This window comes from Anser anser (genome assembly GCF_964211835.1).
Source record: "Anser anser genome assembly, chromosome: 1".
NCBI lineage: Eukaryota > Metazoa > Chordata > Aves > Anseriformes > Anatidae > Anser > Anser anser.
In genome coordinates, this window is record NC_139720.1 from 194838674 (window position 1) to 194850938 (window position 12265).

General features: G+C 40.7%; 1 protein-coding gene across 1 annotated transcript in view; it reads right to left on the reverse strand.

The window, feature by feature from the left end:
• The window catches only part of DDX10 (DEAD-box helicase 10), a 192249-nt gene that overhangs the window by 2725 nt on the left and 177259 nt on the right, over positions 1-12265 (reverse strand). The window contains exon 17 of the mRNA XM_083810823.1: positions 10508-10641. Within this exon, the coding sequence (XP_083666949.1) occupies positions 10508-10641 (134 nt within the window). The remainder of the gene's footprint in view (positions 1-10507; positions 10642-12265) is intronic.

Sequence of the window (12265 nt, forward strand, 5' to 3'; positions counted from 1 at the left end):
TGGAGAGTATATAAAAAGATTGTCAAGGCTTCCTTTCCTAAGTGGCCACTGTGGGTTTGGGATGGAGTTTCACAGTGCCCTCTTCAATCAGGACAGATTATGGGGGTTCGCTTTAGAAGCATTAAGGCTGAAACCTCATTAAGTAAAAGCATTCTTAGCTTGTCTGCAAAAGAGTTAATTATTTCCAGCATTTGAATGGACTCTGAAGCCTACTTTGGATTCATAATTGACTAATGCTTCATCTAGGACACGAGTTCAAAACATCTCAGCAATTAAAATAACACAGACCTCTCACAAGTTATGAAATAGACTTTAAATGCCAAAAACCTAGCATTTCACTTTGGAGTTCGGATGTTTGCAAGGTGTAAAATTTAAATCTAAAACACATTCTAAAGGAACTGTGAGGCTTCTGATTTTTCCACAAACAAAAGCACAATGACAACAACTTTCATCACAAGCTTTGTGGAAAGGTTACGTTGAGTCAAGCTGTTCCTTATTATTACTGTGGGATCATGGTGCTGGATTAATAGTGCATCCTAAAGATGTGTCCACACGTCAGCAGTAGGTGTATTTTCACACTAATTTGACCCCTACTGGGCTGTAAGCTCATGAAGTAAACAAGGAGGGATGTGTAACATGTGAAAATGGCAGAAAAGCCATTGAGTGATGAAGAGAGCTAAAGGCTTGTGTTTTCGTGATGCACAAAAAGTAGAAACAAGACAGTATGTGATAAAGGTTACCTAGGAGAAAAAGCAGAGAACCACATTGGGGGTGAAATGTACAATTAAGTTCATAATTTTGGGACAAAGGGTGCTGAAAGACAGCGGCTGTGCCAGGAGGGTGGGTCTTACCAGCACTGAGTTGGGTGGCGTGCAGATGGGCTCTGGAACTGCTCTGGAGGAGCAGTCAGAGATGGAGCTTTCAGAAAGGAGCAAAATTTTGAAAAAGGTGCCAGGAAATGGCCAGGAGAGATACCTGCCATCATGACACCAAGGCACATCCCATACTCCCTTCGGTGCCTCTCCTTAACTGGTCAGACAAAGCTCTCTGGAGGAGATGTACGAGGCGCAGCTCTCACGTGCAAAAGGAAGGTGGGTATGTGAAAACAACTACACGGGGATGACTTAGGCACTTTTTGTCAAATTAATTCCTCCGTGGTCTCCCTTGACCTCCTGTCAGCCCACCCTGCAGAGGTAGCCTTTTATTGTTGGTCACTTCCCACAGACATAAACGGCCCTTACTCCTCACGTACACACACACCCCGATGCACTACCAGCTGGTGTCCCCAGCAACAGCCAGAATAAAATAAAGTAATTCTGAGGTGAATTATTTTCTGACATAAAAACGTAGTTAGAAAACAAATCCACAATTCAGATCCAAACCAAAGCCAACGTGTCTCTTGCTCTCCTATTTATAACACTCAGAAAGCGGCACGTACAGCTGGATTACAATTCCTTCCTTTCACCATCTGGTGCAATTTAGTTTTTCATTGCTGCAGCAGCCCGAGCTGCCCACACGTCCTGACGCCGCCGATGGAGTGATTTACTGGGCTGGGCTGTGTTTACACAGGCGAAGAGACACCAACAGCCGACTTATCAGCACTCACACTGATTTCTGGGGTCACCGTTTACACAGCTGTAACAACAAAGGAAGATACTGTCCTGTGGTAGGTAACGGTTATTACACAGGCACTAAAGCAGATTTTCTGAATCCAGGCCCTGAAATGAATGCCAGCATATATGGCATCTGGGCAACAGGGGGTCTGAGACCCTGACAGCAAGACACCAGGGAACTCTCTTAATTTAACCACAAACAAATAATCTCAGGAGTGTGTTTTGAGGAGATACCAGACCAAAAAAAAATTAAAAAATTCTTTAAATTCCTGGTATTCAACCTGCATCTGGACTTCAAGGTCTGGCCAACCTCTGCTCTGTGCGGTTTAGCTTTTAGGTGCTTTTGAGTCAGCCATTTGAGATGTAAGGCCACAGAGCTACGTTGCTGCTGGTTAAACAGCAGCAACTCCAAGCTCTCCAGACAGGCTGTGCTTCAGTTACCATTTATCAGAGCTTGCTCTGGAGCCGAGGTTTAACAGCACTTGGAAATAAACTGCCCCTCGCCACTGAACTGCAGGCCATGAGTTGAGTTCCCAAACCGTAATACAGCTGCCACGAGCTCTTTCCCAAAGAAATGTACATGAATAATGAATGAATCTGTTAATAAAATACAGTTCAGAAAAGTTAGGAATAATTTATACCGTAAATATTGGCATTTTGCTAATCAAACATGTTGCGCCACAAACCTTCTTCCACGTAATAAATTTTAATTCATAAGGCCATGGCAGCAGTCCTAATGAAGATTAATTACTGCAGTCCCTTCCGCAAAGCCCAGTGCAGCTTCTTTCTTACTTGCTGTCAGAATGCTATAGCACACAGAAATGGTAATGAAAATATATTGTGTTGTGTTATTCCCTTTACTGGCCATTCTACTGATGTAAATCAAAACCGCTCTAAAACTAGATTTATAAAAAACAATTGCAGGAAAAGGGAAGATTAATCTACTTGTAATGAAATACCAGTGTAATCGTACTAAAAGCAGAAGACAAGCTGAGCATGTCTTGGAGCTAAAGCACTACAATCTGGAACAAGAAAAAATACTCAAACAGAAATCAGACCAGCAAGACAATATGCTGAATATTTCTTCTTATTGCATGGGAAGCATACAGAAGATTTGGTGAGGAAAAGCACCCAAACCAACCATCAACATTTTGCTTCTGCTCTGTTGTCACCTTTACTTCCTAAAGGCTCTAGCAGACAAGAGGCAGTGGATTCAAAGGGGGTGGCTGAAGCTCTTTTCTTGCCCATTTCTGGGCAGACACCACTGACCGTGAAGCAGCAGAATCTGATCCAGCCCTAGGCCGCTGGTTTCCACTCGATGTGTTCAGGCAGAGCAATTTTAGCTTATCTTTATACAATAGTCTGAAAACTGATATTATTCAGGGGTTGATTCTGAAATGGATGAAATAACACCATTCTGGGTTTAAATTGCTCCAGCTGAAGGTGCTTGATTTTGCTTTATGTCCATCTGTCAGAGGCATAACTCTCCGAAATGCACTGCTGCCTTTGGAGATACAAGTAGCCACCCACCTAACCCTTGCATCCGCTCATTCCTTCTAAACTTAATGTAGCACTGACATTCTTCAGATTTTTTTCTCTGCCTACCTATCACCTTCCAATTGCTGATAATTAATTTCTAAACTACAAAATTTTAATAAATACTAATACCATTTTTGCTCCGTACCATTTTGTAGATGTACAGCATGATTAAGCCCTTAAAGAGATTTTTTTTAAGACGCGTTTCTTACAGTGCTTTTCTGGGTATCAGAACATTAAGTTCTGGCCTTCATGAACATACTGATGTAGCAGCCTGGAGAAGAGGAGGCTCAGGGGGATCTCATCCGTGTCCCTCAATCCCTGAAGGGAGGGTGCAGAGAAGACAGAGCCAGGCTCTGCTCAGCGGTGCCCAGTGCCAGGACAGGAGGCCATGGGCACAGCCGGGCACCCAGGAGGCTCCCTCTGAGCACCAGGCAGCACTTCTGTGCTGGGCGGGTGACGGAGCCCTGGCACAGGCTGCCCAGAGAGGCTGTGGGGTCTCCTCCTTGGGGATCTCCAAAAGCCGCCTGGACGTGGTCCTGGGCAGCCTGCTCTGGGTGTCCCTGCTTGGGCAAGGGTGGGAACAGGGGCATTCAGAGAGCCCTGCCAACTCCAACCATTCTGTGATGCTGTGATTAGAGGGAAAACCATGACTTGCAGGTGAATCATCTCAGCAACTTGGCAGGTCAACATCAGCATCTAGGTTTAATATACTGAAGACGGTATAAAAAAGCTGCAATTTGCCCATAATTTTCAAAATAAAACAAGGCACACAACTGAGCAGCAATGACTGCTGACTTGCACACCTGTAACCTACTGACTGGCCATAAAATCACAAACTAAATGGTACCAGAACAAAGACATTTCTCCTTTCCCCTAAAATTTTCTTCTCAGAAAGAGCAGTCAGGCATTGGGACAGGTTGCCCAGGGAGGTGGTGGAGTCACCGTCCCTGGGGGTGTTCAAGGAAAGGTTGGACGTGGTGCTTGGGGACATGGTTTAGTGGGTGACATTGGTGGTAGGGGGATGGTTGGACCAGATGATCTTGGAGGGCTTTTCCAACCTTAATGGTTCTGTGATTCTATTCTATGAAATCCAGGATCTCTCCCATGCTGATCTAAGAGTTAACATGATCAGTTACACATAATAAAGATTTAAAGAAGGTAATGATGAGGTCATTCATAACTTTGTTCTTCTCCCGTATTTTTATATAAAGAGGTTAAGGGATTAGAAATATCAGAAACTCAATTTGACTGCAAAATAAGTATTTAAGAAAACCAGCTGATTTTCTTTCACCCTATTTGATACACTTAAATTTTTCACCTCATTAACAATTTACATTGATAGCCTTAAACCAAATATGATGAATGTTGCTAGATATACAAAAATTAATCTCATATTACATGCTTGGAGTCATTAATTACTCAGCTTGTGGAGGTATTGCTGGAAGGGAATTCTATTCAAAGGCAAATTTAACTCATTATTTGTATAGCTCCCCTGGTTTAAAAAAAATGCTGGGGGCAGGATAGAGGGGAAAAAAACAATGACAACATTTTTGATTTCCTAAACCATGGACAGATGGTCTCTATTTTTAAAGACTGCTGAAGGAAGATACCCTAGGTCTTATATACTTGCTTTGAGTTACCCCTTTCAGAAGCACTTTTTTCCCTTAAAGCAAGTAGTAGGTGGTATAGCCCAACATATTTATTTCTATTTTAATCCAAACACTTCTTGCAAAATCTCTGAATTTTGAAAATATAAAACAGAACAGAGTTGTATTTTCCAATTTCAAAGCCTAATTTCACTGTATGCTACTTTCAACTGATTTGGTTTTGATAAAATCATTATCTTGGTATTTCACAGCCCCTAGAGTGACTCACTCATCAAACAATTCAGGGACAATTTTAAGAAAAGTGCATGAGGCATCACTGTTGATTTAACACAAACCCTTCCTCCCCAGTGACAGCAAGACTTCTTGCCTCTGTTCTTCTTGTCCTACGCGATATCTCCATCATCCTCCCTCCTCCTTCCATTCATACATCCCCTCTGCCTGTTTTCTCTCTCAGCAAAATTTGTATCACTTTTCCATGGCCTCATGCTCTACAGCCTCTTCAGCTACCGTTTTTCTTTAGCTCTATGGCTTATTGGTCATTCAAATTCTCTGTTTTCTTGATTTCCTCTTTTTCCAGCTCTGAATTAATTTCCTTCACTGAAGCTTCCTCTTTCAGTTGTGCCTCTGCTTTCACAAAAGTCTGCTAAGGGATGCACAGAAGCAGCTCACAGCTCCCAGTCCATCTAACAAGTGCCTCGAGGCGTTCTTCAGAGCTGGAGAACAGAGAAGAAACGTGACTTCATCAACGCTGCCTCCTGGAAACAGTCCTTGGCCTGTCCTACCACAGTGAAATACGGTGGGACTTTGCCCAGAGGAGCTCTAGCTGGCACTGCCCAAAATCCCACCAGTTGTGGGCAATATGGACAATCATGCGCCAGTACTCCAACCTTCATCCTGGCCTCATCTATTTAATCTGTAAAGACACGACTGCTGCTTTCCTGGCAGGCCCAAGTCAGCTCTAGATGAACTGCAGCACGCTGCGCTGCACATCAATGGCTCTCAATTCTGGCACGGTCCTTTCAGGCACTCCTAGAAATTTAATTTTTCCTGGATCCTGTCATCTTCAAATCCATCAGCACATTGTCACCCACCATTATTCTCTGCTCTTGCCCTTCTGAGCACCCCACCATTTTTCATTCTCCTCCTCCTTTTGTGTGCCTGCCCTGGCTGTTCTCTCCTCTCGTTTGAGTTAGTTACTATCTCTACCACTTACTTACAAACCCTCTCCCAGCCCGTCTCCAACTATAACTCTTACACTGGTGTCTCTGCTATCTAATTCTAGATATTGCTTTTGACAGTAAACTCAGAATGGTGGTTTTTGACATTACAGGTTTATCTGTAGTACTCTTCCCATCAGAGCAATGCATAAACCGATGTGGCCTATTCTTCCAGCAAACTCTCAACGTCTACCTATCGATCATAACTGTTTTGTTTTAAACTGCTTTCAGGGACATCGTTAACTTCCGTCCAGCTTAAAGGCTGGAGAAAAATTTGAAGCAATTTGACACACACTGAAAATTTCGGTCCTCATCCCTTCTTAAAAAAGGCTGAAAACATTTACGATCCATTTCTCCAGTCCTCCAGCAAACAGAGTAAGGACTAAAAGCAGGAAAGCATTCAGTCTGATTGTGTAAAGAAGCAGGGGGGGGGGAAAGATAACTTTAAAAAAATCTCTTTGAAGAAGTTAAGTACCTTTTCCATTATTGAAAAGTCAACCAAAATTCTGGGCAAACAACCGAGACCAGTATTGTTGTGGTGGTTTAACCCAGCCCCAGGTGGGGCTGACAGGCCTCAGGCCTCGAGCAATGGCATTCTTGAGGCCTGTGTTACCCTAATGTCTTGCTACAAGCCAGAGGAAGCTTAAACCCCAAAACTGATAGCAGAAAGCAACCCAACCAGATTATAACCCCCCAGAAAACTAAACGGACGTGAAAGATTTACACAGTTATGCTATTTAAGGAAGAAAAACAAAATTGCAACTTTGCAGGCATAAAATGAATGCTAAACACTTAACTAATTCAGCAGGGTTTGCATGCCAAAAATGTCCTGATACTGCATGTGAAAATCATAACAGAAACTATGTTTCAACAGATTCTTTGCATGGACACCTTTTTAATTTAAAGAAATTATAAGATAAAATTTGTTTTATTTGATGTGCCTTCACTTCTCCTATTCAAAACCTGAAACACGATTTTTTAGACAAAGTAACTTATATGCATGCCTAGGTTTCAAAGACCAAATAAAATCCAACCTTCAAAATAAATCATTCTTTGCCAGGCTCAAGGCGAAATTCATAAATGAAAAGGGGAAAAGACTATTTTTTTGGTAAACCTCTCCTAGATTTTAAGCTATCTTTCAAATAAATGAACACAATGTAGATAGCATTGTAGCATGGAAAATGTTCTACCATTGCACTTCATTCCAAAGTCACCTCCAAACATGCTCCAAACAACATACTTAAAGTACACTTATTAAAAGAAAACCTGACAAGACTTAATACATGGCAGAAAAAAAATCTATATGCCAGCTCAAGTTTTGGATCATATATATAGCATTTTTTTTGTGCTCAAAATTACTCTCTTCAGCCCAAATTGCATTCAAAAGTAATCTCCTTGGGAGAAACTGAAATACTGTAGGCACAGAGAAGTTCAAAAAAAAACTATTCCCTGCAAAGGTAATTCAAGTGAGGACAAAACCAATAAAATGGTAAAGCAAAAACTGGGTCTACAATGGTATTAAGTTTATATGTGAAAATTTGGCATACTGACAAATATAACAAAAATATAAATATTTTTATATAAAAATATAAAGATTAGTTACCGTTTTTCCCCCTCGTTACAAAGGGAACGCTGTGTCTAGCAGTCAGAGCACTCAATAGGCCCCCAGGGCACCTGAATTGTATTCCCAGACCTGTGTCACCAACATGTTACGAAGCTACTTCGTGATTCAACATTCCTTTCTATAAAAACCATACTGACCTCCTCTGTAAAGTGTTTTGAGATTTGCTGAGGAAAATACTTTGTCAGAAAGTATTACTACACTCCCATTTTCCTTTTTAATACATTCTTCCTTCTCTGTCCTACCTCACAGGGAGGGGTAATGACCAAGGCCCTAACCTTATCCCTCTCTCTGTGAGCTGACATTCTGCCTCCAGTGGGCCAGGTCAGCTGCTGATTCCAAAAAAACTGCACTGATTACCACTGCCAAGAACCTGTCCAACCCTATCAGCTTTTATTCTTAAAGCTTAGCAGATCTTGAGTCTAGCTGACATCTTTGGGGAAGGGATTAATATAAAAAGTGATGTAAGAATACATAAAAGAGAGCCAGAAGCGATCTTCCCTAATAAATGGCTGTTTAATGATACTGAAACAAAATTCCCAAATTTTAAACTGAACACCCCCATCACTTTTTCAAAACACTTTTTGAACAGTTATGCTACAAAACATGGTATTGTTGAGACAGCCTTTCCTAGCTAAGGCTACAAGCAGAAACAATACTAAATCTAGTTTAAGAAATGCAGCACTGCAGTACCTTTTTCCTACACTAAGTACATAACAACTTAGGAGTAATCAGGAAATGCCTGAGCTACTAACTATTTAATGAGTAGTATTCTGACATTAGGTTTCCTATACTCAGTTGCTGGTAACTCCTTCCCACCTACATGCTGGTACATCAGCTTTATGGATTCCAGGAATCTGTCCTTCAAAAGTGACATACTAACTAACAACACAAATACTGCTTAGTGGCCAACCTCCTACTGAAGCTCTACTTCAGACTTTCCCAATAAACTCTTGATTTTATTCCTCCCAAGAAATGCACTGCCAGTGGTTACCTGTTATCTCAAGATACCCTCTCCACTTTTTTTTTTTAACCTGCAGCAAAGCATTACTAGCAAAGTCACCTCAGAATTTGCTCTCAAAGACAGAACAACAGAACCAGCACTGCTAAGGTCCCATTAGTATCCTGAAATACTTCTCCAACCACCTTTGTTAATCTTCTTTGTAAATCAGAATTCTTAAATACACTTTTCTTCTGGTCTCTATCTTACAGCTAATGTCAGAACAGAAACAGTCCCTTCCAACAAAATGGGGTTCTACAGGATCCTCTGGCTCAAGTCGCTGCCTTATATCCAGGTATTACTCACCAGAATCTCATATATTAAAAAGGCAATATTGACCACATTTCTGATATTATCTGGGTAAAGCTGATTAAAAATTTCACTCTATTAACCCACTTCTGCTCCATGCAATACAAAAATACCACTAGAGAACACATTTATCAAGTATGGACAGATATATTTGAACTCCAGTAACACATGAAAAGCAATCTACAAATCCTCTTACATAACCCTCCTCAATAAATGCTGAATCTTAAACTTCATTAAAGAACATCTTTAACAAATTATGCTGCTTTCTCCCACCAAAAGCTGATGAGTAGTCAAGCTGTCATAAATACTGCAGGAACTGGAAGAATCTTGTTAAGTATTGGTGGGTCTCTGATGTGCTGCCTGTTTTTAGAAGGCTGTATTGATATTTTACACCCAGCTTTTTCGCTCATTTACATTGCATAGAGATACTGAATCAGCTTAGGGAAATAAAAACACAGAAGGAACTACAATTCAGTTACAGTTAGCCTCTTTCTCCCCCCTTGCACTGAAAAGCAACAATTTACTGCTGCTTAGGAAAAACTCTGCATTTACCCTGCCCTTGTCAGTTCTAATGACCAACACACTGGGAAAGGGCCTAGAGGGGGCATGGTCTCCAGCTGTTTACTTAGGGTAATCCAGCTCTTAAATCCATGTCCCAACACCCAGTCCTGCATACCACCCCCACAGCAGGCAGTCACATCAGGGCTAGTGACAAACTAGCTGGTAAGATTTAGCTAATTCAGATGTGAAAAGCAAGAGATTTCTAAACCTAGATATCTAGAAGAGAGCAAAATAAAGATCTTTACTCCCACTTAACAGCACAAAGTGTCGATAATATGTTTCTGAATCTGTTACACATTAGGCTTTTTGTCAGAAACACCCAGATGGACCTCTTGTTGCTGTGAAGCCAATGACAAAAAGCACACAGGACTTTGCTTGGAATCCTTTGGTCTTCCTGCAGTACATGCTAAAACATGCAGAATGTTGCCATCAACTACGGATCCTCATCCCCACCCTGTGCTTTTCTGTTAAACTACAAGGAACAAAATCTCCTGTTTTATATAATTAAAAATGCACTTTAAAATTAACAAGAAATGTCTAACATAGTTAATTTCATTACGCTAACTCAGATTTCACTTCTTTTGTAGTGTTGATGAGCCTGAGCAACGCTGAATCAATCATGCAACTCAAGTTTTACCATGCGCTAATTTATTTAATATAACACAGGTACAGAAGGCTCATCCAAATCCTCAAATGAGTTCAATGTTTTCTCTTCAAACAGAGCCTGGAACGTGACAGTAGAGAAACCTATTTCTGAAACGCATGAAACCTCCTGGGAATTAGTCAAGATTTTTGCTTGTGGAACATTCTTACCGAGATCCCTTCAACACTGACTCAAAAAAATCTTTCTCACACAGCTTCACAAAAGGAAATGAGACCCTTTTGAACAGATTCTGTTTAGTAGTTTCCTCACAAAAAAATCTCTTAAATATTAAGTACTGGAAGCAACAAAGTGACTGTAAAATGAATTCTTAACATCTAAACACAGCAGTTTCTAAAAAACAAGTACTTCAAAATCAATGTAGAAGACATGTACATACCTATGACTATCTTCGCTTTCTGAATCTTGCTCTTCATCAGAGTCTTTGTATTTATCAGGATCTGGAAGAGTACTTGGGTCAAACTCATCTTCACTTCCACTGTGTGCAAGAACGGCCACTGTTTCCCCTTCAACCTGACAGGTGACAAATGGAGAGTTATAAGACAGGCAAACAAATCCATGTTAATTACCATGACTCCATTAATAGAGATGCATTAACAAAAAACATTCAACCACACTCAACGGCCACCACTAGCATAGCCAAGAAAACAGTATCGTTTCTGCCATCATCATCGTTCCAGGCTGTTAAAGGCTGAAGAAATACTATTCAAAATGAAGCTCAAGGATTTACATTCAAATTCTTCCTTCCTAACACCATCATCTTAAATCTACCAAAATTGGAAGAGATTTTGGCAGAAACTAATCAACAGTCATCTGAAGGTATTTAATATGAAACTCTATGGTCTCTCAAACACACTGGCAAAGAGATGTGAGCTAGAGGACACATTAACCACTTGGGTAAGGTGTACCTTATAACGCACCCTGATTTAAAATTCAGACGGTTGTCTTTGCAGTTAAAACCCAAAACGTCACTTGAGCTGAAGTAACTGTCCTATCCACCACAAGTGATGTGTGGTCTTCAGGCTCCCTCCCAGAAGCTCCCATCTCCCCTCTCTGGAGCTCAGCTCCCCTCCTCTCCACAGCCCGGTTGGGGAAGGCAAGTTTCACCCAGGGTGCGGCAGCGCCTCGTGAATTCCTTAACAAAGAGGGCACAGAAGCTACTTCTTCATAATGGATAATCTAATTAATCTGACTGCTTTGGAAATACACACTCTGCCCAACACAGTCCTGAACTAACGGCACCACTTTTGTAAATATTACTACTACTAACAGACACAAAGAAAGCAGATGGGCTGGAGGGCATATGCAATTGCATATACACACAAATAAAAAAAAAAAAGTTTACAAGCATTTCTAAGCAACACAAATGCTAGATGCATGCATTTTTATAGTGAAAAACAAAACAAATGGAAGGAAACTATAATTAAAGACATTGCTACCTTTTGTTTACATTTCTAAGCAATATTCACATGGCTGAGTTTCCAAAACAGTACTCATTTAAACGACACTTCATTCTATGAATAACTTCACTTAATTAAATATTTGAAGTTCATTTTTCTTCTGATTTTTCCATCTACCTCCAGGCCACAGTTTTAAAAGCACAATGTCTTCAAGTGCACACACCTCATCAGAATAAAAACAAACAAAAAAGCCAACCCATATCAAAGGTCCCTATTATACTGACATATACAGTATGTGGAAGGAAACAAGCTGCTTGGGGTACGATTAGTCACTGCTGCAAGAGCTTGTCCAGTGACACTTCCACAAAGCGTTGAAAGCAAGCAGGAGAAAGTGCTAAAAGCCAGATTTGCTGTTAGAAGGCAGAAGAAAAACATACTAAGCATGCATTTTATTCTTGATTATTTTGAAATACTAGTAAAGGTAATTGCACAGGTGGGTGTATAAAATCACTAAGGGCATCATCAGACTCAGCAGCACTGTGAACTACCTACAGTGATATAACCACCTACTGAAAAGCATGTTGATTACCAGGGAACTTCAGGTGCAAAACTTCACAACAAAATCGAGAGAAAAAAGTATTTTCTAGCTTCCAAAAATATCCTCTAGCTCATCTTCTAGTACAACATCACAGAAATTCAACAGAAAACTATTTTGAAGGTTACCTTTTTCTAAAGCA